The sequence below is a fragment of the Dromiciops gliroides genome, chromosome 3, assembly GCF_019393635.1.
Source record: "Dromiciops gliroides isolate mDroGli1 chromosome 3, mDroGli1.pri, whole genome shotgun sequence".
Lineage (NCBI taxonomy): Eukaryota > Metazoa > Chordata > Mammalia > Microbiotheria > Microbiotheriidae > Dromiciops > Dromiciops gliroides.
In genome coordinates this window covers 595,764,734-595,792,338 of record NC_057863.1, presented here as the reverse complement: position 1 = coordinate 595,792,338, position 27,605 = coordinate 595,764,734, and the positions used below count along the sequence as shown (strand labels likewise).

Genomic DNA, 27,605 nt, shown 5'->3' with positions numbered 1-27,605 from the left:
CCAAGCATTCAGACTCTACTGTAGAGAGTGCAGTTTCAATGAGCTGGTCACTCTGTTCAAAAGCCCCAAATAAGTTTGCCTAAAAGACTAGTTTATGGAGAATTCACTCAAGGCAAGCACTCACATGAGGTCAAAAGAAGTGATACAGGGGCAGCTAGGTGGCGCAGTGGATAGAGCACTGGCCCTGGAGTCAGGAGGACCTGAGTTCAAATCCAGCCTCAGACACTTGACACTTATTAGCTGTGTGACCCTGGGCAAGTCACTTAACCCCAATTGCCTCACCAAAAAAAAAAAAAAAAAAAGAAAGAAAGAAAGAAAGAAAGAAAAAAGAAGTGATACAAGGACACTCTCGAGGTTTCTCTGAAGAACTTTGGAATCAATTGTGAGACTTGGGAGACACTGGCTACTGGCACCAGACTGCCCTGTATGGCATGCCTGCATCAAAGAAGGTGTTGTGTTCTCTGAGCTAAGCAGAATTGCAGTAGCTCAAAAGAAATATGAGATGCACAAATGTAGAGACATCTCCATTCCAAATGTTCCTAAGGACTATTTGTGCCTGACCCATGGTAGAGCCTTCTCAGCTTGTATTGGTCTAATCAGCCAGAGTCAGACACACTGTACCTCGACCCCAACATAGCAATGTTATTTTGGTCCTCTGTGAGAATGAAGGACAACAACCAACCAAGCATTCAGTGCCTCAAACTTGATAAATGTTTGTTGAATTGAATTAAATTTCATATGGAACACTAGCTAGGGGGTGAGCACTATCAATCAATTCAATTACCAGCTATTGATGAAAGCATTCTTTTATGTGCCAGGCACTGTGCTGCTAGGTGCTGGGGATTTCTGTTGTTCTCAGAGAGGACCAATGACATCAGGATGTCTTGATTTGCAAGTGAGTAGGATTGAAGTGAGAAAGAGCTGTGCAAAGTCACCAGCCTCGCCCTTTCTTCCAAAATCATCAGAATCCAGTGGCCAGATGACTGGTCATGGTCCCAGCTGGGGATAGAAGTACAAAGAAAGAAACAATCTCTTCTTATTAAAAGCTTATTTTCTAATGGGAGAGACAACAAGCACCTATAAAATATATACAGATTAAATACAAAGATATACAAAGTAGTTAAATACAAAGTATTAACTCTTCATTTCCCACCTGGTTACTTTCCTTTGGATTTCTCCACCATGGTCCTGGAACTTCCTGTACTTCTTCTGTGAGATCACATGGCCCTGGTATTCACATCTCATCAGTACCCTCTGTTCCTGGGGGCCCCTTTGGAAGGTGGATCAGAGAGCTCTTCCTGGGACCTCCATTTAAAGATGGCACCCATATGCCTTTGGATTTCTACATCTTGCCCCATCCCTTTTGCCTCTTTTCACTTTCATTTTGTATTTTGTCTTTCTGAGGGAGGGCACTAGCAGAAAAGTCTTCATGCAAAAGGTGGTGCTGGGAAGGGAATAAGCATTTACATATCGTTTACTATGTACCAGGCACTGTGCTAAGCCTTTTTTTGTGTGTGTGTGAGGCAATTGGGGTTAAGTGACTTGCCCAGGGTCACACAGCTAGTAAGTGTTAAGTGTCTGAGGTCAAATTTGAACTCATGTCCTCCTGAATCCAGGGCTGGTGCTCTATCCACTGTGTCACCTAGCTGCCCCATTGTGCTAAGCACTTTGTTTTTTGTTTTTGTTTTTTTGAGGGGCAATGGGGGTTAAATGACTTGCCCAGGGTCACACAGCTAGTGTCAAGTGTCTGAGGCCGAATCTGAACTCAGGTCCTCCTGAATCCAGGGCCAGTACTTTATCCGCTGCGCCACCTAGCCGCCCCCTGTTCTAAGCACTTTTAAAAATTATTTTCCCATTTGGTAGAGGATTCTATGTGGTAGAGGTAGCGTGTTCCAGGCAAGTACAGTAGGCAGTATAAAGACACAGAGATGAGAGATGGAGTGTCAGCTGTGAGGAATAGAGAAAAGGCAAGTTTGGTTGGATTTCAGTGTGTAATTGGTAAGTAATGTCCAGTGAGGCTTGAAAAATATGCAGAGAATATCTGTATAAACAGTTTCCTGCCCTTGAGGTGCTAATACTCTCTAAGCTAAAGCAAAGGATAGTGCCAGCCTACCTCTCAGGGCTGTCAAGAGGATTAGTAAGCTAATGAGACTCAGAGCCTTTCAGAAAAAGGCACTGCTAAACTCAGGGCATTTATTATGTATTAAACTCAGTGTCAAGAATGATTCACGCTGTACAATATAGGTGCCCCAAGCTCAGTTCTCAAGCTATTTAAGGTGTGGAGACAAACTGTTATAGCTCTACTCAGGGAACAATTTTTGATAAGGTCAGAAGCTCCATTATGTTGGGGGTATTTCTTCTTGGTTCCTGGAGACTCTGTGGTAGGCATGGCTCATTCCCATTGTTATCCCTGGCTTGCATTAGAGGAAGGAGATGTTTCCCTAAAATAGTGGGTTCCATGTCCAGCTCTAGGAGGGCATCATGCCTGTGATCCCTTCTCGGCACCTATTCTGCACTTCCTGGATATGAGAGACAGCAGGTGGAGGGCAAACAGGAGCTGTGCCAGCTTCCCCTTTGCCACTGGGCAGATGCACCTCTCTTCTGGCCTGTGGCAAAGCTTGTTATTCCAGTCTTTAAGTCCCATACTGACTTGCCTGTCTCATCTTGAAATACTCCCTCCTGGGGCCTTTAACAGCGAGTAAACTCCAGGGCTTTGTGATGGATGGGCTGATGGAGCTGAGTCACCGGATAGACCCTTCTTTGCATCACTTAGTCTTCTGAAGGGTTCTCTGGGGTCCAGCTTCAAAAATGCATGGTCCAGAGCCCCACATAGTGAGGGAAGGCCCTCATGTCTATGAGGTTAATTACTATTTCTTAGGCAACTTTGAGGCTTGGGAAGAACAGGAATAAGCCGGGACTCCTCCATCAACAAGCACCTGATGTATCCCAGGCACTGTGCTAGGTGCTGGGTATATAAATACCAAAATGAGAGAGTTCCTGTCCTTGAGGAGGAGCTCATTTTCTATTAAGGGCATGCTTCTGCTACCTAGTTTTGGGGCAGGTCTGTGCTACCAGGGCTGGCTGGATAGAACACTCAATAGCCACTTTTATCTAAGAGACACATTTTCTAAAACCTGATCTTGATGCTTCCCACAAAAAGTCCTGCCTGTATGCCTCTGTCTGGAATGGAAGCGACACATACAGAGCACAAGCCCAGGCGGGTCCTCCCAATTTGGGAGGGAAGGGAATAAGAGCTTTGAGGATGAGTTCAGCAATTGACTGGGTGTTTATCACACACAGGAGTTATCACTAGGGACAATTTGTTTATTTGTTTGTTTGTTTTGCCACAGCAGTTTGTGAAAACCGCCTACTCCAGTTTAAAGAGATAGAGTCTTCCTTAATGAAAGGAAGACCCAGAGTGATGAAATCAGGGATCTTTTTGAAGTAATGAAGATTCCCGAAGCTAGTTCTATTCCCCCCTGAGCAGACTTCCACTGATTGTTCTTTATGACAACTGGCAATCAGCCTGGTCTAGCTTCCTGCTAATTTGCACCCTGCTCCCCCCCCCCCCAAAAAAGAGGTTAAGTCTACAGGAAATCTCTCCCCATTGCTGGGTCAATCCTCAGGCCTGAGACCTGCTGCCCAGGAACTTCGGGGCCAAGGGCCAAGGAGACCCTAGTCTCTGAGGAGGCTCAGTCAAGAGGCAGGCAGCTCTGGCTTGCGTCTCCTTGGCCTCTGCCAGTCCTCAAGGCTGGGAATCCCTTTCCAATGGCCTTTAGCTCCCTTGCCACGTCCCACCAGGGTCTGGCACCCAGCCCTTGCATCATGGCACCTGGCAGCATGGCCAATACTTCCAGGAGCAAAGGCTGCTGGGAGCCCTTCCTAAGGAGGCCAAAGGCCGGGATGCCTGAGGGTGCAGCTTCCTGCCCGGGACTGGGCTGTGTGTGTGTTTGTGTGTGTTCGTGTGCGTGTGGTATGTGTATGTATGTGTGTGTGCGTGTGGTGTGTCTATGTGTGTGTTGTGTGCGAGTGTGTGCGTGTAGCCTCCCCCATTCTCGTGGCCACATGGATCAGGCCTCAACGAGATTGAGCTCCAAGTGGAAGGAACCATGGGGAGAAGCGGAGGGGGGAAGGGGGGTTCAGGGCAGAGGTCAAGACAAAGGCGAGAGCCTGGGTGGGCGGGTCGGATGGAATGGCCGCCGGGCGGGTGGGCCGGGAGTGCGAAGGGAGTGGAGGGCTGAGGAGCCGACCAACGGCCCGGGAGGGCGGGGGCGCTCGCAGGAGCGGGGACACGAGGGGGGGGGGGAGGGGGAGAAGGCGAGGTGGTTCCGGTTGCGCGCGCAGCAGGAGCGGCGGCGGCGGCGGCAGCGGCGGCGGCGGCGGCGGCGCGATCAGCCTGAGCCGTAACCGTCCCGGCAGCGGCAGCGGCGGCAGGAGCCGGAGCAGCGGCAGCGGGAGCCCCAGCGGCGGGAGCAGCAAGCAGCAGCGGCAGCCAGAGCGCGGAGCGCGGAGCAGGCCCTTCGGCGGAGCGGCGCGAGGCGAGGCCCCGGCGCTGCCTCCACACGGGGAGCAGCCGCAGCCCCCGCCGCCGCCGCCTCAGCCAGAGCCGGGGCCGGAGCCGGAGCCGCCACCGCCGCCGCAGCAAGACGGACTCGCTGGCACGCGCCGCCGCCGCCCGAGCCGGAGCCGGGGCCCGAGCCGGAGCCGCCGCCGGGGCCGGGACCGGGGCCGGAGCCGCCGCCGGGCCGGGCCGGGTGTCGCGCGCTCGGGGGGAGGCTGGGGGGGAGTCGTCGTCGCCGCCGCCACCGCCGCCGCCGCCGCCGCCGCCGCCGAGGTGACTGAGGAGGAGCCCCCCGGCCGCCCGACCGTCCTCGCCGCCGGACTTCAATGCCCAGCCCCCAGCTCGCCGGCGTGAGTGAGGCCCCGCGGGGTCGGGGTGGTGGTGGGAGAAGCTGTGTGTGTGGGGTCCAGCTCCTCTGCCCCCCACCCCAAGCCAGGGAAGGGCAGCAGCCGCCGCCGCCGCAGCCATTACCCAGGCCCCAGACACGTCCCCGGAAGGAGGGAGCGCGACCGGGTGGGGGGGTGGTGGTGGAAGCTCCTCCGTGGGCTTTGAATCTATTGGGGAGGGGACCTTCGTGGGTCTTCCGGTGGTCACTTTATTGCGGGGGGGGGTGTTGCCGCTTCGTGGGTCTTCAGGTGGTCACTTCATTTATTGTACACATAAGGGGAAAGTTCTCCCTGGCCTTCAGGTGGTCACTTTTTTGTAAATGGTGAGAGGAATTTTTCTTGGCTCTTCAGGTGGTCGGTCACTTTATTGTAAATGGTGTCTGGGTGTCTTTAGGTGGTCACTCACTTTGTTGTAAAGGGAAGAGGCCTTCCTGGGTCTTTAGGTGGTCACTTTATTATAAATGGAGGGGTTCTTTCTGGCTTTTCAGGTGGTCACTTTCTTGTGAATGGTGTGTGTGGGTTTTTAGGTGGCCACTCATTTTGTTGTAAAGGGGATCTTTCCTGGGTCTTCAGGTGGTCACTCTGATGAGGATGGGGGAAGGGACCTGTGTTTCCAGATGGTTACTTGTAAATGGAAGGGCATTCCTTGAGTCTTGAGGGTGGTCATTTGTACTGGTGAATTGGATGAGGGAGGAAACTTTAACCTAGGGGTTCTGGTTTGTGTGACTTTTGAGGCTTGGGAAGCAGTCTTTTGGCTTCTTTCTGCTTTCTTTAATTTCTTCCACCCTATATTCTATTTGCATTTAAAAGTTTGCTAAATGATTGGCCCTGCCCTTTCTGACTTTCTCAGTCCAAAACTCCCTAACTCTTCCTGTCCAAGAAAGACTTTGACCTTTTCTGTACCAGACTGAAAAGCCCATCTATTCCTGGGAGGCTAATGCTTATAAAGTGTTTTGAGTTTTTCCGATGAAAGGCATTTTAGAAATGTATAATGCAGGATTGTGTAGAATTACATTTATCCCCTCTTTAGGATTTGTTCCCCACCCCCTACTCTTGGCAAGAAAGCCTGAACATACAACTTTCTTAATATCTAAACAAATTCCAGAGGACATTTACTTTGTAGATTTCCTTGAGTTTAAAGGTTAGCACTTTCCCTTTTATCAAAAAAAGTAGCTACTACTGGATTGGAACATGGGAGCTCTTTGCTCCCATGTTCCATATGATGTGCAATAGTTTTAGACAGGAAGTCAGTGAAGTTATGTCCTGTTGAAAGTACAAACGGAAATTCAGGAAGCAGAATGACATTATCAAGGCCTCAAAAACCACTTTCCTGTATAGCAATGGCAAGTGCACTGTGGAACGTGGTGACAGGCAAACAGCTCAACATTCAGATTCTTTTTGATGGTTGGAATATGGAGGATTGATTGGTCTGTTATGCCATAGACAATTAGTGCTTATTTCTGTTTCAGTGTTTAGGACAGTGCCTGGCTCATAGTAGGTACTTTGCAGATGTTTTTTAATTGATTATTTAGGAATACTCTTGATTTGTATTGTACTCTTTGCCCAGTACTGTTGGGAGTCCCTTTTAGAGTCAGGGGTTCTATGACCTCATATCCCAAGAGTCTTTTTTGAAGGGCTTAATAATTACTGGATCTAGTGTTTAGGACTTTGGGTTAACTCTTAAACTTGGTGAGTGCTCCAGTCCTTGGAAGGCCTTGCTCCCACAAAAACCATCTTTATTAACACAACTTCCCCTCAGCATGAAGGACTTAGTTCATATAAACCCAGAAGGGGTACCAGCCCTCTTGCAAATCACCCTATACATTTTGCTTTCAGAAATAGAAAGTGAGTTTTTCTTTCAGTGGAGTTTCCTTGAAGGTTTTTTCTCCATATAGTTCTTTTGAGGTCTGTATAAGCAATGAATAGAGAGGCTTGGAGGCAAGGCGATCGTTTAAGGGAAGGTTGGTTGGAGACTCTTTAGGGCCTAAGTATAGGCTCTTGTGTGGGAGTGGATTCTACTTACAAGCTCTCTTGGGGCCTCAGGGTGTGTGCCTGGTGCTGGTGTTTTCAGTTTTTATGAGGCACCTGGGATGTGGCTTGGGAGAGGAAAGCACACATATTTTTTTGTTGGAGTGGGAAAAGGAATGGATGGATTTTAGTGACTTTGAGGGTGAGTTAGAAAGGGTCATCCAGAAATGGTCTCTTCTCTTGGAAAGTGGGTCAACTAGAAATGGTCTTGCCTCTGGGAACGGTTGGCTAATTTTAGGACACCTGTATAAATGACAAATAGTTTAGAACTTCTGAACAGAGAGAGTATGCTATGACTCAGAATTGCAGAAGTAAAACCACTCCCTCCATGACTCAAAAGTCAAGTAAGATTTAATTTTCATGAACCCAGTTGATGGAAATAAACCATTTACAACATAGTCATTGAACTTTGGAAACATTATAAAAGAGTAAAATATGTGACTGATTTTTACATATAATTTAAAAACTAAAGACCTGAAGGCTTAAAAGTTTTTTAATGGAAACATTTTCCAGAATATATTTTTAAAAATCAAATTGACCTTTCTTAGTGATTAACCTTCTACTTGTTTAGTAATTTATCTTAATATTTTCCCAGAGAAAAACTTGCTCATATTGAGGAAGAGAATTGGAATAGAAGTGATTTGTTTTTCAGCACTAGGGCAGAATTGGGAGGTTGGAAACTATAGTGAAGCCTGTGGAAATAACTTAAAAAATAAAATGTTGAGGCATTGGATGCAAAGGAACACTAATTTTGTAGACAGATTTTTGATCTGTTCACCTTGAATAGTGAGCTGGTCTAAAGTGGTAGGTGTTTTCCCCAGACGTTATATGAAAAATTGAGTTCATTTGAAAATTGAAGTTCCCTCTAGATAAAAGGATTCACTTTGGAAGACTAGTGCTCGTTGACTGATTTGTACACTGAAGAGAGAGTGTGGTGTACCAGTTCTTCAGTTGTGTTGCATGTGCTTTGTTCGCTGTCACTTGAGGTACAAGATACTGTTATTTAAGAGACTTGTTTGAATAGCAGGATAGTACTCTCTAAATCTTAAAGCACAATATAAAAGTGAGTTGTTTATTATTGCTGCTACTATAAAGCTTAGGATTATAATTTTTTTTTTTGGTGAGGCATTTGGGGTTAAGTGACTTGCCCAAGGTCACACAGCTAGTAAGTGTCAAGTGTCTGAGGTAGGATTTGAACTCAGGTCCTCCTGAATCCAGGGCCGGTACTCTATCCACTGCACCACCTAGCTGTCCCAGGGGTATAACTTTCAAAAGTTGATCACTTCACCTTTTTTGACTAATAAAAACAGCTAATGGTGGACAATTTTCTTCCTTCTGTAGTGTTGTGTTTGACTGTTCATGATCTCACGTAGGGTTTTTTTGGCAAAGATACTGGAGTGGTTTGCCATTTGCTTCTCCAGTTCATTTTACAGATAAAGAAACTCAGGCAAACATAGATAAGCATCTGAGGCTGGATTTAAACTCACATCTTTTTTTCTGGTGAGGCAGTTGGGGTTAAGTGACTTGTCCAGGGTCACACAGCTAGTAAGTGTCAAGTGTCTGAGGTCAGATTTGAACTCAGGTCCTCCTGACTCCAGGTCTGTGCTCTATCCACTGCACCACCTAGCTGCCCCAAACTAGTGTCGTCTTAACAAGTCAGGGCTGGCCCAGTGGTCTATCTAGCTGCCTATGCCCTAGCTTGTTTTCAGTCATTCTCTCCTACATTATTATTATTATTTTTTTTACAGAAAGCAGTGTAGGTAGGAGATGTTAAGTGCCCAAATTGCCCCTTTCTGCTTGAAATATAGATTTGTTTTTAAACTTTTAAAAATTATTCGTTTAAAGGCATGTAAACTATTTTCCTGGCATATTTGTTTTGTGATTTGTCTGAGATACTCAAGTTGATACTATGTTCCCTAGAAATTGATGCATAATCTCTTGATTTTATAACTCGTGCAACCTTGATGAAACAGTTCACTTAAGTTATTTTGTTTTTGAGCCATGTTTCATTAGATTGTGAAATGGTGATTTAATTTTTAATCTTTGGGGAAAATTAGGAGAGCTTCTAACCCCACTAAACTTCACAACAGTTGTATCTATAAAGGTGTCTGATAACTTTCTGCAATTATTTTTTGTTGAGTTAGCAGAACCACATTTTTCAGCTTTTTTGACTTCCTGGTTGATGTTCGGAAAGCTTTACAGAGTTGGTTGATATAGAACTGAAATGGGTATTGTGCCTGAATACCATTCTCTTGAACAGCAGTTTGGTCTTGGCCAAACCAGTTTCCACTATTGTCCAAGCAGCCCCTCCAAAGCTGGCTTTAGATTTTACTGGCTCTTTCCACTTTCGGTAATTATCCTTCATTGAATTAACCAGAATGAGAGTATCCCCCCACCTCCCCTAGGGCAATGAGGGTTGTGACTTGCCCATGGTCACACAGCTAGTAAGTGTCAAGTGTCTGAGGCTGGATTTGAGCGCAGGCCCTCGTGAATCCAGGGCTGGTACTTTTTCCGCTGCACCACCTAGCTGCCCCTAGAATGAGGTTTGAGGAGGTGGCCCCTTCATTTTTCAAGGAAGACCCTCACATCACCATTACTTAAGGTTTCTGTAAGATTCCATGCGAAAATACCTGTGACAACATAACCAATCATAATCAGCAGTATATACATATGTGATATACATATGGTTTTGGTTTTCCTGGGTTGAATTTATTAACCAGTAACATGGAATCTACTGTGGTTTAAACAACCCACAAACCCTATTTAATTTCATCTTTTTAATATAAATTTATTTTGTGCAATGTTGACTTTTCAAACTTTAGGGAATTATAAAATTACTTCTTTCAGTGACCTTTTGTTAGCTGAGCCCATTTTGAAAAAAAATATTTTGACTATTGGAAAGGCTTGCTTGCTTTTAGAGAAGCAGTATTTTAATTCTTTTCATAGTGTCTTTGGGTTGAGATTTCATCTTTCTCAGAAAATGTTAATTCTTTTGGCACAAAATGCACATGTGATATATTTGCTTTAGAAGATCAGATACAGTACTTCTATTTTTATTGCTGCCATTGCCAAAAATTTGGCTTTTAAGCTAATGTATTTGACAAGAATTCAAATTCACAAAAGTCTCCCATAGCTCTTTTAATTTAATTAATTATTATTATTTTTTTTTGTGGGGCAATGGGGGTTGTGACTTGCCCAGGGTCACACAGCTAGTACGTGTCAAGTGTCTGAGGCCTGATTTGAACTCAGGAACTCCTGAATCCAGGGCCAATGCTCTATCCACTTCGCCACCCAGCTGCCCCTGGACATCACTTTAAATTACCGCTGTTTTATTTGTGGTTTTGAGTAGATGTTTTCCTCCATTCTCTTTGTGTAGTTCAAGTGCTACCTGTGTGAGACCTTTCCTTTGTTCCCTCAGCTGTTAGTACCCCCTCAAAAAATTACTTTGTGTTTACTAAACATTTACTTAGATGTGTACATGCTGCTTCTCTGGATAGAATGACAGGTTTTTGAGAGCAGTAACTGTTTCATTTTTGCCTCTAAAAGCAGCGCCTGAACATGGTAGATGTTTGATAAATGCTTCTTGGTTGGTTGGTACGTTGGTGTTCACAGAATAGTTGCTATCTACTTTTTGGATACCAAAGTAAGTTGACATCTGTTTTCTACTTTCTATTACTGGTGAAAAGCCTATCATTAAGGAATGGGGTGACTTTGTTAGTGCAGAGGAAATGAGTCATCAGCAAGATTTGTCAGCAAATTGAGAGGGAGTTGATGAAGAAACAATAGACTCTAGTGACATTATTCTTGACATTTTTCACTCTACACATGTAGTTACAAATAAGCTTCCCTTTATCGGTTTTTAAAACTGTCAAAGAATGTGAAGATCTCTTTTAAGGAAAGATTATAAATTTGTTAATAGCACTTACAGTTATAGTCCAAATGAATGGCTATCTTCAGTAGGGTATATTGCTATATCTTCACTGGAATTTGGATAGACTGATCTTGTTAGGAAAAATAGCTCCCTAATTAAGTAGAGTTTGCTCAGGTGAGGGTATAATTGTGAAGCCAGTTGGTGGTTTTGGAAGGGCCAGCATTAAGGATACCTACATCTCTTGCATATTGGATTCTAGAGTCAGTGAACTGCTACTTGATTCCATCTCAGTTTACTCAAAGACCTGTTATTATTGCCTTTTGACTTGAGGCTTGTTTTCAAAGCCATCCATCTTCTGGCCTCCCTAGATTCATTGAATTTCAATTCTACAAATCCCTCTGGTGTGCATAGTACTCTGTTAGGCCCAGTGCTAGGTTGGGAGACCATCTGAGCTAATTTCTTTTGTACACTCTAGACAGGAGTACATCTAAGGGTCAGTCTGATCTCTGCATTTTGCTCAACCTTTGACTATACCTTCCCCACCTCCTTGATACATCCTGCCCTCTCCATAGCAGCCCATGACCATGACTTTCTTTTATGGTTATTTTCTCCAAGAAACCTTTCTTACCTCTAGCTTTAAGCCACTCTTTCCCATATTTTGTGTTCACAAAATACTTCTTAGTTGCTATTGATAAGATATTACCACACACCTTCTCTCAACTAGATTGTTCATTTCAACAAACCTGTTGACATTTTTGTTTTGCATCCTACATGGAACCGTGTGTGTTTAAATGGACCAGTTAAGAAGTCCTGCATTTTTTTAGTCTGATTAGAAAATTACCTTATTGCTTCTCCAACTTTGAAGGCACTTGAAGGAGTATGTATGGCTCAGAAGTCTGTGCAACCATACTTCCTCTAACTAGGAAGAAAAAGGTAATAAAATCTGAACTCATTTAGTACTGCACTTGGAGACATGGTTTCTAATTCCAGATCAGACATTTATTAGCTGTGTGATCTATCTCTGAGTCTTAGGGTGTACTCTACGAATAGTCAGAGAGCTACTAAGTTGCTCAGTTAGTATTTGAACTTAGGTTTCCCTTTAATTTAAGACCAGTACTTCTGCAACATAGGGTAACATACTTCCCAGAGTTGTGTGGAAAGTGCTTTGTAAGCCTTAAAGCACCAACTGTATAAATGAAGTTAAGAATATTTTTACATTTAATACTTAAAAAGGTTCTATAATTTCTTTAATAAATATTTGTAAAGTGCTTAGCATAGTACCTGTCACATAACTGATGCAAATCACCAAACTTCAGAATATAAGTGAATATGATGAAATATATGTTTGACAGAATGGGGAATGTAAAGTATTAAACTGGCCCACAAAACTGTCTAATCATTGAAACATGGTATTCTTTTAATAATACTAACCAGAGATGAAAAGCTTTTGCTTTGCATGCTACTGTTGGTAAGATGTTACCATATATAATTCAACAAACAGTCCTGGGACAATGTCATCTTTTGCATCCTGTAGTTGTTGTTGCTGTGTTGTAGCTTCTTTGGAAAAATGATTCATACAACCTTTTCTGAAGTATCTCTTTTGCAACCTCAGGAAACTTGCAGCTGTTACAGTCATTCTAACTTCCCTGATTATAGCCAAGATAACACTTGAGAATGGTGTGAGCTAGAGTCCAGGTGTCTCTTGGTTGTTGGCTTCTAGTTAGGATTGCAGTTAAATTCTAAGTGCATTCCAGTATAAATGAAATACTGGATTCTGTAGTTGGCTATGAGTAACTCTGTTGTATGGATTTGGAAACAAAATCAAAAGGTTGATACTTCAGTTGCTCTCTAGGAAATCACTCATATTTTTGAGCTTAAACAAGCTTCAGGATTTAACTTCAATTGGAGTATAGACTTTATATACAGCAAGTTATTTTCTAAATCATTTAGAATGAGTTTACTTTCTATATGATTTTTAAAAAATCTATAACAGGAAACCTAGAAAGCCTTAAAACACAGGAAGATGATAGTTTTAAAAGTTAAAACTTATTCACAGGATAGCTACATGATACCTCAGACTGGAAATAGAAATATGAACAAATAGAATCAGGTTACCAGACCCATTTAACTTAATTAAAAAACATTCCTTGAAAACAACACTAGTGGCCATTGTTATGATTTTCAGTGTATTATTACAGATGCTACCCAAATGATGTGACCTTTTTAAAAAAAAGGTCTGTGCCTCTCAGTCATAGTTATGTTATCCCTATTTTAATTTATATGAGGGGAAAGTATAGGTCTGGTGATAGATTAATGCATTGTCCGTAGACCAGCCTACCTAAATTTGGAGCTGTTAGCCCCAGGGTGATAAAACTTTTGGCTATGGCAACACTCAGATGGTTTGTTACAAATGGGTTATGGACTGCTTTATTACTACCCACATTGACAAAACCACAAATCCTTAAAGAATAGAAATAGTGAGGAAAGAAGAAGAGGGAAGAATATGTTTAGACTAAAAGGCTCTTCTTGGGAAATTGCTATATGCTAAAAAAACAAAGTAACAGAATCTGAAGGAACATTTTGAAAGTAGGACCTGAATATGTGGGCGGTAGTTAAGTTTTAATCTTATAGTTCACTTATCTGTTTCACTCTAAACCCTACCAGGATTGGTAATCACCAGAGAACACACAATTTTGAGAACCATTCCCTTTTGATCCCTGCTTACAGGGTCAGGGGATTTTGGGTAAATAACCGATACTCTTCTCAGAATCTGATGTGGTTGTTGGTTGTTTTACTCTCTGTTGAGTGTCAGGTTATATCTTATCCTGTTTCTGAACTATTAAAACATTTTCCCATCCAAGGTCATTTTTAAAAATAGAAGTGGCCATTGGATTTTGTTGATATGTTTTCATTGATTTTTTTGGTTTGTTTGTATTGCTGCCATTTCCCAATAACTAATTCATCCATCTTTCCCTATAATAAAATACAATTAGGCAAAACAAATTGGCACACTATTTCTGATAAAATATGCTTTATTATGTGCCTTTATTCTACCACTTTTCTACCAAAGGGAAAGTTTGTTTCCTCAGTCCTCTGGAGTCAAGATGAATCATTGTATTGGTCTGTGTTCTGATGTTTTTTAAATGTTTTTCTTTTCATTATTGTGGTTAGTCATTGTGTTCTGCTTATTTCACTTTGTATCAGTTCAAGTTTCCTTGAATTCTTCATATTTGATATTTCTTGGAGCAGTAAAATTTTATTACATTCCTATAACCATAATTTGTTGAGCCATTCCTCAATCAATGCATACTTATTTTATTTGTTGCTACCACAGAAAAGGCTGCCATAAATATTTTGGTGATATTAGTGTTATCATTGATTTTTAACAAAAGTGTATTACTATAATTTGTTTTTATATAACTTTAGTTTCTGAATATACTCCTCCTTCTGCTCTACTCATCAAGCCAAACTGTATATGAAAAAGTAAAGCAGAAAAAAAAGAATGAAATTCAGCAAAACTAACATCCTAGCTGAGTCTTATGGTATATAGTGCTCCACACCCATTGCCCCCTCCACTTTTCCGTTGAGGGGAAAGTTAGGAGTTTTCTCATCTCTTCTTTGGGGGAATAAATTTGACTATAGATTTCCTTGGTAGTAGGACTCTAATGTTTTCATATGAGGAAGTAGAAAGATGGGAATATGAAGGCATTGAAGACTACTATTATGGTGGTTAAGATAAAAAGTTGGGGTTGCTATTTACAGTCTTCTTACCTCTAGAGAAAGCATGTTGTTGGCAACTTTTGTTTTAAGTTGGTACTTCATAAAGTGTGCTGCTATAATGTTGCAGGAATATAGAAACTGAGCTGATTTAAATTTGCATGACTTCCTGTTAAGTGTCTTTTAAGCAAAGTAAAAGCTTTAATTGTATATCAACTTGCTTTTCACATATCCATAGCCTTTTGTGTTATCTTAAAGCTAGGATTTATTCTTTGCATTATAAGATATATATAACCTGTGTTTAATGAAAACTAGGACCTACTCCATGAGATTGAGGTTTTTCTCTGCTCATTTTGTCATTCACTTGAATTTTAGAAATAAAAAGGCAATTTCTTAGTGCAGAACTTGAAATATAGGATATTTCACTTTTTAAAAAAGTTCTTTTTTGGGGTTTTTTTACAGGGCAATGAGGGTTAAGTGACTTGACCAGGGTCACACAGCTAGTGTCAAGTGTTTGAAGCCGCATTTGAACTCAGGTTCTCCTGAATCCAGGGCCTGTGCTTTCTCTACTGCACCACCTAACTGCCCCGATATTTCACTTTTAAATGTATGCACAGTGAGATATGAGATTGTCTTTAAAAAGGCCACCCAGTATTTTTTGTAATTATATTTCATTTTAGTTGCCAGAAGGTGTAGTCTGCTCTACTGCATGGTCAGGTAATAACTCCTCACACAACAATGCTGGGAAGTAGTATTAATACCAAACTACAAATTAAAGAAATTGCGAGATTTGCCCCAGGTCGCGTGGCTAGGTAAAGTGGCAGAGTTGGGATTCAAGCCCAAATCTTCTGAGTACAGATCCAGTTTCCAACACATTATTGCCTCCCAGAACAGATGTAGTACAGAATTATTTTATAGAGGTGGTCCCCATACATACTTTGTTAGAGCTGTAAGATACCCCTTAGAGATCAAGTAGACCAATCCCCACATTTTACAGGTGGGGAAACTGAAGTCCACAGAGGTTAAGTGACTTTAAGTTACATAATAACTTAGCTAGGACTTTAGCCTAGGTGTAGGTTTTCTTTCCTCTCTATTTTTAAGGATCCTCTTTCCCCTATTATATATTTTTCAAATACTTATTTTTATCTTGGAGCAGGTAGGTAGTAGATAGAGCACTGGTCCTGAAGTTGGGAGGACCTGAGTTCAAATATGACCTCAGACACTTAGTAGCTGTGTGACCGTGGGCAAGTCACTTAAGCCCAAATTGCCTTAAACATTTGGGGCCATCTCCAGCGATCCTGATATATATCTTGTCACTGGACCCAGATGGCTCTGGAGGAGAAAGTGAGATTGGTGACCTTGCATGACTCTCCCTCACTTAAATCCAATCCACTACAAGTCATGGCAACCCCTCCCAATGCCATGACCCTCTTCAAAAATGAAGGACAGCAATTTTTATCTTAAAAAGTTGATAGGATAGTTTATGGCCCATTATCTTAGCCATTACATTCCAAAACTATACAAAGCTTTGTCACTAGTCTGACACTAAGCAGCTTCCAACAGGCCTTCTTTAAGGGCTTAATTGAACATCCTGTATAGTATTGTACTGTTGACAGCCCACCTCCCCTCATGGATTTAACCCCTGGTAAAGTCCATCTGATAGTACACCATCTCAAATTAATGGATTGGATTCTGACTTTTTATTTTAGAAATTTAAAGGACTTTAAAATTTTCCTGTTCTAAATTTCAGTAAAGCTATATTTTATTCCATTTATGAAATATTGACATATTACTCTGGAAATAGGCTCCTCATTTAGCCTTAAATTAGAGCAGATGGCATTGAAAGAGCATTGCATGGGAAGGTATTAGGCATCAAGGTGGTTCCGTGGGTAAGGAAACTGGACCTGGTGTCTGGAAGACATGAGTTTAAATCTGGCTTTAGATTCTTATGGTATGATCCAAGGCAATTCACTTAACTTCTCTCTGTCTCAGTTTCCTCATCTGTAAAATAACACCTACTTCCCAGGGTTGTCATGAGGATAAAATAAGTAAAAAAATTCTTTGTAAAAATCAAAAGTACTCCATAAAATGCTAGTTATTATCATTGTTATTATTATTATTGTTGTTGGAAAAAGATATAGGGGGTGTAGATTTAATTTTATAGTGCCTAAAATTTTGCATCTTAAATAATTACTCAAAGGATGGTTGGCAGATACTTTAAAGTAACCCAGGCTCTTTAGTCACTGAACAGATTTTTTTTTGTTTTGTTTTGTTTTACTCTCTCCTTAAATGAACAAAGTAGAATTAATGCCAGAAATACAATTTTTTTTTAGTGAGGCAGTTGGGGTTCAGTGACTTGCCCAGGGTCACACAGCTAGTAAGTGTTAAGTGTCTGAGGCTGGATTTGAACTCAGGTACTCCTGACTCCAGGGCCAGTGCTCTATCCACTGCCCCACCTAGCTGCCCCCTACTTTTTTTTTTTTAAGAGATAAGGCACCAGAATTTTATTTATTTATTTATTTTTGTGAGGCAGTTGGGGTTCAGTGACTTGCCCAGGGTCACACAGCTAGTGTTAACTGTCTGAGGCCCGATTTGAACTCAGGTACTCCTGACTCCAGGGCTGGTGCTCTATCCACTGTGCCACCTAGCTGCCCCCCTACTTTTCTTTTAAAAGTCTTCCTGGAGAGTTTACAGGTGCTAACCATTTGCTGAACCATGGGATTCTGCAACTTTTGAGTTTTTCCCAGCCGTAGTAGATTGTTCATGCTCTCTTAGAATCTTTTTGCTTTGAATTATTATTAATTCCAAAGGTACTTGTCTTAGTTTAAATGAACTGACAGGTTGCAAAAGGTTCTCCATTGATGTAGCTGAACACTTCTTTGGAGATTGGGGGGATAGAGAAGAGAAGCTTAATTTTATTATCATGGGTCTATGAACACTTATAAAATACTTTTTCTTTTGGCATGACTTCTTGTGTTAGGGATCTCTGCATTAAGGGGAAAAAATGTCACAGTAAATTATCATCTGTTCCTGAAGTGGTCCTTCCAGAAGAGAGTTGGAGAAGAAATATGGCATAAAGCTTGCTGTTCCCCAAGCAGGCAAACAGTATCTAGGTAGAAAACTTAATTCTGGCATCTTGACTTTTAAAACCGGGCCATCAGTACAATGCTGTCTTTTCATTGCTTTTTCTCAACTGACACACACACTAACCTCGATGGTATCTATGGTTCCAAAGGGCTACGAAGCAGCTTAGAATTTCCATGTGTTTTGCTATGCGCTACTTTGAATAGTTATTCTTATATCATAAAAAGAATGATTATATATCCACAGAGTAACAGATGAACAATTTCAGCAAATATGTGAAGAAAACTTATACTTGAATGAAAGAGACTGGGTTAATTCCTTCTCTCTGGGAGGGGGCTGTTCCTCCCTTTTCCCCAGCCCTCCCCAGGTAATTGAAGCACCATGTTCATTCATAGTTCTGGACACATTGCTAGGAGAATGTGGGTTCTAGGAGACTGAGCCCTGTTCTTTCAAGTACCTTTATGACCTTGGCCAAGTCCCTCCCTCCCAGTTTCCTCACTTGAGGAGGGATTGGACTAAGTGTTCTCTAAGGTCTTTTCCAAATATAGGATCCTGTGATTCTGTGGCCAGTATTTGAAAGACGGATCTATTTGGGTAATGTGAGATTTATGTTTTTGGTTTGTGTTAAATGTCTAAGTTATTGAGAAGAGTATGAGTGGTGGTATGTGTATTTATTTGCAGTCTTCTTAAGTATAGGAATCTTTTGCATTTGCACTGTTGGATGTCTTTAATTGAATAGGATAGTGGTGTGAAGACATTAAGAATGCCATTTGAAATGCTGTGTCTTCTGAATTTTAAGAATGTTTTATTTTTGTACTTCCGTCTGTGATAATAGAATCCATGCAATTAAAACAAAAAATAAAAGAAGACTGAGTAAAGAATTATATTAAATGGCTGGATGTTAGGGTTTTCCTGGCCATGATGTTGAAGTTATTTTGTGACTATTCTCATGAACCTTATTATTTTTGAATTGGGCAAAACTCCAGGCTTCTTCCCTGCCTTTTAGAGAATTTGAATATTAGGGAGAATAAATTAACAAATACATTTATAGGTGTCTTGAGAGACAGCAGTGGATGGAAGGGCTGGCTTTGGAGTCAGAAAGAAGTCCTGCTTCTGACACATACCAGTTGTGGGATCAAGTCATATAACTTTCAGGTGCCCCAGGCAACTTTCTTAAAATTGGTAGTTATAAATGGGAGTTTCTGCATTGGGAGTTCTCTGTATGGCTGAAACCACATCTGGATCCCCCTCAAATGGGGAAAGTTATCACTAGGTTGGCTTCGGGGTGATGAATTGGGGGCATGATAATTGTTCCTAGACTATTTATTGATCTAACCATCCATAGTTTGGCTTCTGTGTCACTGATAAAACCAAGGGTCCTCAGGGAGTGGAAAGTTCACTGAGAGTTTTCCACTGGGCCTCATCACAGTAGACAGGGCCCTGGGCTTTTTTCCTCAGCTCTGGGTATGCTTCATTTGCCACAATAGGGTGCTTTTGCCCTGGAAGGGATTTTGGAGTGGGCTGGGTGAAGGACTATGTGTAACACAGCAAGTCTGCCAGGGGAGGGCCAGCCTAATTAACTTTAGGGGCTCATCACCAGGTAGGCTGAAGGGAGGTGAAGTTTTTTTGGTACACAGCTGTTCTTGAAAACTGGCAGAAGGCTTGTTCCACCCTGGTAGTATGGTGTAGGAGATAGGAAGAAAATCATCATCCCATTAGAGGAGCTTATCTAGTTGGGGAAACCAGACATGTCTAAGAGTACTCAAAGACAGTGAATAGTCTTTTATTTATTTATTTTTATTTATTTTTACGGGGCAGTGGGGGTTAAGTGACTTGCCCAGGGTCACACAGCTAGTAAGTGTCAAGTGTCTGAGGCCGGATTTGAACTCAGGTACTCCTGAATCCAGGGCCGGTGCTTATCCACTGCGCCACCTAGCCGCCCCCTGACAGTGAATAGTCTTAACCAACTAATTGTGCTTATGTCAGAGCTCTGGTACAGTTATTCTAGCTTAAAATATTGGACAACTTTGCCTTTTTGTTCTTCTGCTATTTGTGTGTGTGTGTGTGTGTGTGTGTGTGTGTGTGTGTGTGAAAATTTGGGGGGGATAGCAGTGGAGGTGTAAAACTATTCTATTAGCTTTATGATTTTATACTCTTGGCTTGGTGAAATAGGAACAGACTTAGGTAAAAGATGGAATGGGAAAAGGGTATTATTACTCTATTTGGGGGGCAGTGCTTATTTTGTGGGTAGTAAAAGAGGTTTACCGTCTCAAGGATAAATATATTAATCCTCCCCCAGTCTTCTAGTGTAATCTTTTTTAAGCAAATAGGAAATATATGAACACTTGGCTCGTAAGGCTTATGAGTAAGGGCAGTAGTGGTGATTCCATTATGGAAAGAATTCATCCATAGGTAAAATTACCTGGGGCAGCTAGGTGGCACAGTGGATAGAGCACCAGCCCTGGAGTCAGGAGGACCTGAGTTCAAATTCGGCCTCAGACACTTGACATACTTGCCCAGGGTCACACAGCTAGTAAGTCACTTAAAACCAATTGCCTCACACACACACACACACACAAATTAAAAAAAAAAATTACCTTAAGTAGTGAGTTGCACTTGTAAAAATTTAATAGTTTACCCAACAAATTTTTTTTGTGTGTGTTTTGTTTTGGTGAGGCAATTGGGGTTAAGTGACTTGCCCAGGGTCACACAGCTAGTAAGCATCAAATGTCTGAGGCTGGATTTGAACTCAGGTCCTCCTGACTCCAGGGCCGATGCTTTATCCACTCTGCCACCTAGCTGCCCCTCCCCAACACATTTTAATGAAAAACTTTGCAAAGCAAGTACACCTATGTATGTTTTAGAATGTGTGTTTTGCACATCTAGTACTCTTATAATTCCATACTTATCCGGGTAACTTAAAATAGTAAAGAGTACATTGTGTTCATGTTGTTTCCCACTGTTAGAATGTAAGCTACAGGTGGGTAGAGACTTGGGCTTTTGTATTCCCAATGCTTGTTGAATTGAATTGATTTCTTTACTCATAGTATTGTGTGCTCTGATGCTGTAATGCTGTTAACTAGTTACTCACACTTGGTGTTTTTCTTTTCCTGTAGGTTCTCTGTTGGAATCCACGCCGCACATTTATGGCGATTCTGAGCGTGCAGGCAGACTTCTGCCAGGCTCAGCACAGTGCTTTTGCTGACAAGTGAGCTTGAGGCTTTTCTACGTGCCATAATTAACATTGCCTTGAAGACTCCGGACACCAAGATTGGCCTCAGAAATATTTGGCATATATCTTTATTTTTTTCATATTGGAAGCATATTCCCTTTAACACCTCCAGCAAAATTAAGCATCAAGAAAACAAGTGCAGAGCGGGTCTATACTTTCACCTTGCCTCACCAGTGCCTAAATGTAGGAAAGGCCGCTGAAGTTGAAGGCATTTGTTGGATTTTTGGAGGTTGAAGGTAACCATCTGCAGTCATTGAGGCCCAAGTTGAATCTGAATTCCAGAGGATTCTAAATAGATCTGGTTATCCCGAAGAAACTCCTTAAGGAAGGAACAAGCTGACTAGAGAAGACACTGATCAATAATAGGCATTTTTGTGGTCTTTTTAATGTTTTCTGCTGTGAAACGTTTCAAGGGTTATTGATTTTTTTCCCCTCCATTTTCCCATCTCTCTTCCCCAAACACACACCCACACATACCTACTCCTCCCATCTCTCTTTCTCTCACACGCATACACACTTTTTGTCTGCCATAATGAACCGTCCAGCCCCTGTGGAGATCTCATATGAGAACATGCGTTTTCTGATTACCCACAATCCTACCAATGCAACACTCAACAAGTTCACAGAGGTAAGAGTGCAGTGTAGTCCACTTTGGGGATTCATTTTACAGGTTAAAAAACCCATCATAGTGAATGTACCACAAAAGTTTTTCCATCCATGAGGGATAGACATAAGTCTTGTTTGACCTGTTTACAACATAATCATGGCTTTTTGAGCTGGAAAAGAGCTCCCGGAAGGATTCCAGTCTAACCCAGTATGGCCTTTTATGGGTGTTGGTCTCATAACAATCATTAATACTTTTCCATGTCTGCAAGTAGCAACTGCTCTTTCACTCCCAGGTGTTGTGGCCTGAAGCTCCCTTAAAACCCTAGATTATAGGGGCAGCTGGGTGGCGCAGTGGATAGAGCACTGGCCCTGGAGTCAGGAGTACCAGAGTTCAAATCCGGCCTCAGACACTTAACACTTACTAGCTGTGTGACCCTGGGCAAGTCACTTAACCCTAATTGCCTCACTAAACAAAACAAAACAAAACAAAAACCCTAGATTATTTACCTGAAGCACTACCCCCCCCCTTCCCCCATGACTCCAGAGCTTAGGGGTAGTATTGGGATAGAAGTACTAATTAATGTTTAATACTAATTAAGTATTAATGTTTGGAGAATCTCTTCCTGTTCCTACTGAAATTAGAGCATTATTTTCATTGGCTAATTTTGTTTCTAAGTTTTTGTTCTCTTTAATCTCCATGTCCTGAATACTAGAAATAGGATTTTTCTCAGTGTAGGATGTTTTTTTTATCATGAATACAACTGCCACATGATTAAGTCTTATAGAGTTCACTATAATGGGATTTTACCTGTATTTTGAAGTTTGTTTTTTAAGTTGCTGTTCCATGTAGTGTGTGGTTTCAAATCTCTTGGCTTTATACTCCATTAACAATTATAATAACTCTATGATTTATATAAATGATTTAAGTTCCTGACAGACTGAGTGTTCTCATTTATATTTGTAACTTCTTTAAGCAGTTTAATTTGCTTTGCATGGTATATGTAGGTTGACCACACAGGTCTGTAAATGGAGTCATGGCATTTCAGTGGCCTAAGACTGTTTAGGTCTAGCCCAGTACTGTCTCATGTTGTTTCCAGTTCTAGGCCAGCCACTTCAGAGATAGCAGAGGAACCTAATCCAAACAGGGTGATGGTGGCAGAAGTGCCAGGTGAAATTAGAATAAAGAATGTATAGAGGAGCAGGGAACCAGGCTGTGATTGTATTTACTGTCTTCTAGCACACCTCACAGCTTTTCTTAAGCTTAAGTAGAGTTTCAGAAGAATGCTGTTAAAGAACTCTTGGGGCAGCTAGGTGGCGCAGTGGATAAAGCACCGGCCATGGAGTCAGGAGTACCTGAGTTCAAATCCGGCCTCAGACACTTAACACTTACTGGCTGTGTGACCCTGGGCAAGTCACTTAACCCCAACTGCCTCACTTAATAAACAAAACAAAAAACAAAGAACTCTGGATTAGGAGTCAGGTAACCTGCTTTATAGTCTCACCTTTACCCTACTCGATCGATAAAACGAGTCAGGATCACATCCTTTTTCATCTTCATATCCTTAGCACAGTGCTTTGCACAGAGTGGGCACCTAAGAAATAAATGGTTGTTGCTTTGAACTGATTTTGCGCAAATATTTTTCTTCCTTCTAGGCCCAGTTCCTTCATCTATAAAATTAGCAGATTTGATTAGATAATATTTTTAGCATTCCTACCAGTTCTCTTCTAAACTTTTATAGTCCTAATCTTAGATTCAGATAGCAAATATGCTTGTATTTGTTTTTCTTTAAAGGAACTTAAGAAGTATGGTGTGACAACTTTGGTCCGAGTTTGTGATGCTACGTATGATAAAGCTCCAGTTGAAAAAGAAGGAATCCAGGTTCTAGTGAGTGTGTAGTATTTATAATTTTCAACTATTAAGTAAATATAAATACAAATATAATATTTAAGTAATAATTATACAGGCCAAGTTTATATTCAGCAAAGCCAAATTAGGTTGCTAACAATTGAAGTTGTTTTTTTAAATTGCTGATTCAACATAGTGCCAAAAATAGTTTTTAGCTATCTCATTTGACTCCTGGATTATTAGTAAATTGCTAAAATTTTAATTCATTTACACTCTAAAAAGTCTAGAACTACAGAATTTTTTTAAAACCAAATGTATGTGAGCTAAAAGTCCCTATTTATCTCAAGAAAGTGGAGAAGTGCATTTTTCTTTGGATATTAATAAATGTGATATTTAGCTTTCATTTCTAGGTCATTGGTTTAAATCTAAATGGAAGTCATTTCCACCAGGTATTCATAAAATATATTTGATAATAGTATTTCTTTTGTTTTACAAATACAGAATTACTTCTTTTTTATCTTTTGATAATTTGGGAGGGGGGAGAGGATCAGAAGGTAGCTTGACCTTAGAAAGTAGTCAGCACAGATGATGACACTGTTAGGTCTCTGAGCATTTTGTATCATGATTAGATTCCTTAGATAACTAAATCTGACAATAAAGCATTGGATATTACTAAGTGAAAATCATCTTCCCTTATCTAAATACTAATGAAAGCAGGGATTTACCATCTTTTATTTATGGTTGATTAAGATTATTTGTCAGGTTTGTGTATAGAAAGTAGTAAGGTAATGAGGGAGTTTTGACAATATGTTGTCACCCCTCCTGAAAATTTGTCACATGACCTTTTTACTCTCCTCTAGGAATTAAGTTTGTATAATGATGGTAAAGTTAATCTTTTATAAGCTTTCATATGTCTAATGTGTTAAATTTAGTTCACTATTCCAGTGATTTTATTAATGTGGGTACTAAATGCACCTGTAATCTCTTTATTCTTTAGTATATGAGCTTTTAAAATTTTATTCAAAAATTCTGAACTCCAGTGACAAAAAGAGTATTTCTATATACATAGCAGAACTCAAAAAGAGGATTGTATGTTATTTCATACTACTTGCTTTTAAAAAAAAGTTATATATTCTGTTTTACTTTCAAAACTGCCATGTGTGTCTTGCTTTTCTACTCTGCATTTTAAAAAATGTTTTGTTGGCCTTTTTTTTTTGGTGGTGGTGGGGCATCACTATTGCTTCCTTTCTTGCTCAAACATCTTCCTCATTCCAAACATTTTCTTTCCCTGCCCCTGTTTAAAAACTGAGAGAAAAAAACTACCCCTGTAACAAGTAAATGTGGTGAAATAAAACAATCTACAGTGTCTGTTCAGACCCTTTTGTTAGGAGGTATATGTTTTATCATAGGCATGGAGACATGGTCGGTCATTGTATTGATCAGGGTTCTTAAATCTTTCAAAATTTTTCTTTATATTGATGTTTTCCTTGTAAATATTGTTCTTTTTGTTCTGCTCACTTCACTGCATTAGTTCACATTACCAAGGATTTTCTGAAATTGTTCTCTGTTGGTCATTTCTTGTAGCGTGGTAATATATCACATTGATATAGCAGTTTGTTCAGGCATATTCCAGTTGTTGGGTGCCCTGCTGAGAGTCTTGGTCTTTTTCCCTTTTGATCAGCCCTTAAGCATTCTTTCCTTGATATTATCCTTTCTCTTAACCTGTACCTCCTTCCAACATCTACACTTGTTACTTTTTGTTGAGTTTTGATGTAGTTCTATACCAAACTCTTGTGTGTGTGCATAAACCCCTCCTTTGGTTCAAACAAGAATGAAGTTCAACTGATGCCCTCGCCCCTTTCTCCTCAAAAATATTTGTATACACTTCTCATGTATCCCAATGAAAAGAATTGGCAAATTCCACCAAATTACAAAGAAAATAGTAAATTCTACCTCCTTTTCTGTACTGGTGTTTTTCTTTTACCCTTCCTTCTTTTTCCTTTCTTAAAATCTTCAGAACATACCCTCTCTTTTTGCCCCCTCTCCCTCCTTTGAAAACATTAAGGTTTTAAAGGGATGCTTATTTTTCCCCCTTCTCTGAATGTTGCCTCTTTACTCTGGCTGTCGTTTCCTTGGGCTTTCAGGGTTTCCACCCTGAGGCTTTCTGGCCTCTATACACTTTTGCTGTCTCTAAATACAGCCTTACAGGCTATACTGTCTTAGTTGGTTGCTCTGGAAAACTAAGCTTGGCTGCCTGCCCTGGTACTGTTGGCAGACGCCTTTATTCTCTTGTCCATGGACTTCTGGCTGTTCTTTTGTACGGTTCTTAGGTGGAAAAAGTCACTTATTGTAGTTTCTTATTGGATTTCTTGATCCTTTCATTCTGGTGCAAATTTTAGGGTTTTACCACCTTAGCTATCTGGTAGTTGGACAGTCTGCCTTGTCTTAGCCAGAAGTCCTCAGTGTATGGCTGTTTTGAGTTGCCATTACTGGAAGAGTTCCTGAGCTGATGGTTGGCCTCCTGCTGAAGAGGCATCCTTCACCCTGCTAAGCTAGACTCATTCTCTCATGAGTTTCACAGTCTTAATGGGCCTGTTCTTTTTTTTTTTTGGTGAGGCAATTGGGGTTAAGTGACTTGCCCAGGGTCACACAGCTAGTAAGTGTTAAGTGTCTGAGGCCGGATTTGAACTCAGGTACTCCTGACTCCAGGGCCGGTGCTCTGTCCACTGCACCATCTAGCTGCCCCTCAATGGGCCTGTTCTTAAAGCCTTTCCAGTTTAACTCTATCCCATGATTCCACATCGGAGCAGACTTCATTGGAGGGTTTACTGAGTTACATTAAAGCTTGCTAGCTGGTCCCCATACAGAATACTGCATCTCATGCTTCTCTACCTTTGCATGGGTGAACCCCATTCACTTTCCACATACCTGGAATGCACTTTTTCAACACCTCTTTCAACATCTTTCTAGCTTTCTTCATAGCACAACTCAGTTACTACCTTAAAAGCAGCCTTTATTGATCTCCATTCCCCCTCTTCCACCCACCTTGTTAGTGCTTTCTCCCTTCATGAAAATACTATGTATTTTTTGCTTACTTACCTGTGTCTTGCATATAGTAACTACTTAATATTTGTCAAATTGAATTACAGGTAAGTAGATTGCTTATATATTTAAAATATTGACATTCAAGACTTCATTTTGGAGAATTGAACACAATAATATCTTTGTAATTTATTGTGATAATAGCTCATTTATCTAGGTCTATAATTTTTATAAAGCCTTTTTTATTACCCTAACACATGGTGTGTAGTTAGTAAAAGTGTTACTACTGGGGGCAGCTAGGTGGTACAGTGGATAGAGCACTGGCCCTGGATTCAGGAGTACCTGAGTTCAAATCTGGCCTCAGACATTTAACACTTACTAGCTGTGTGACCCTGGGCAAGTTACTTAACCCCAATTGCCTCAACCCCCCCCCCCAAAAAAAATTGTTAGTACCCTCATTTTACAGATGAGGAAACTGAGGCCCATTGAAGTAAAAAATGATGTACGCAGGGTTACTCAGCTAATAAATGTCAGATCCTAAATTTCATTTCAGGTCTTTATTGATTCATTTTGGTTCAGTATTCATTTGGTCATGCTATATTCTCTCTCTAACTTATGAGAATAAGTTAAAAACAAGCAAGATTCAGAAACCATCACTCAAAAAAATAATTTCTCCCCTCCCCCCCAAAACAGACAGCTTAGCAGAACCCTTTGTTTTTTTTTTTTTTTTTCTCTTCTCCATCTCTTACCCTACCTTCAGATGGCTACCACCCCAGTACAGGATTTCATAATTGAACTCTTGGCTTCTAGCCTTTCCTCCAGTCCTTCTTTCAGACAGCTTCCAAAATATCTTTTTAAGGCACGCCTCTAACCATGTCAGTTGACTGCTCAAAACAAACCTTCAGTGGCTCCTTATTTCTTCTAGGATAAAATACAAACTTCCTATTCAGGTATATAAGGCCCCACAGAATCTGGTTTCATGTTCCACTTCACGAATTCTACATTCCAGCTAAACTGGACAAATTAGCTGTTCTCCTGAACCTGAAATTCTGTCACCCTCCCCATGCCTGGAAGGAACTGTCTTTCAGTATCCTTATTATGTCAGAGCTTACATGGCTCCCAATTAACCAACAAGTGAGTTCTGTATTTCTTAAGTGCCTGTTATATGCCAAAACTTGGCTAGTTACTGGTGATTTAGAGATAAAAACAAAACTCTCCTTGCCCCTAAGAAG

The 27,605-nt window shown here is 41.0% G+C and overlaps 2 protein-coding genes across 2 annotated transcripts in view; both read left to right on the top strand.

Annotated features, from left to right (window-relative positions):
• Positions 1 to 4,192: 4,192 nt before the first annotated feature.
• LOC122748123 (translation initiation factor IF-2-like) lies at positions 4,193 to 21,199 on the top strand. Its single transcript, XM_043993825.1, has 2 exons — positions 4,193 to 4,911; positions 20,764 to 21,199. Exons 1-2 carry the CDS (start codon positions 4,193 to 4,195, stop codon positions 20,804 to 20,806), a joined length of 762 nt encoding a protein of 253 aa, XP_043849760.1. The 3' UTR covers positions 20,807 to 21,199.
• PTP4A2 (protein tyrosine phosphatase 4A2) overlaps positions 20,842 to 27,605 on the top strand; it is a 22,278-nt gene continuing 15,514 nt past the window's right edge. The window contains exons 1-2 of the mRNA XM_043991525.1: positions 20,842 to 21,507; positions 23,278 to 23,370. Coding sequence (XP_043847460.1) covers positions 21,412 to 21,507; positions 23,278 to 23,370 — 189 coding nt within the window. The 5' untranslated portion in view covers positions 20,842 to 21,411. The remainder of the gene's footprint in view (positions 21,508 to 23,277; positions 23,371 to 27,605) is intronic.

Bases quoted from the DNA above. Each gene is read 5' to 3' on its own strand.
- LOC122748123 (XM_043993825.1), top strand. From the start codon at position 4,193: ATGGCCGCCGGGCGGGTGGGCCGGGAGTGCGAAGGGAGTGGAGGGCTG. The intron at 4,912-20,763 runs GTGAGTGAGGCC...CTTTTCCTGTAG, and splicing joins CCAGCCCCCAGCTCGCCGGC to GTTCTCTGTTGGAATCCACG.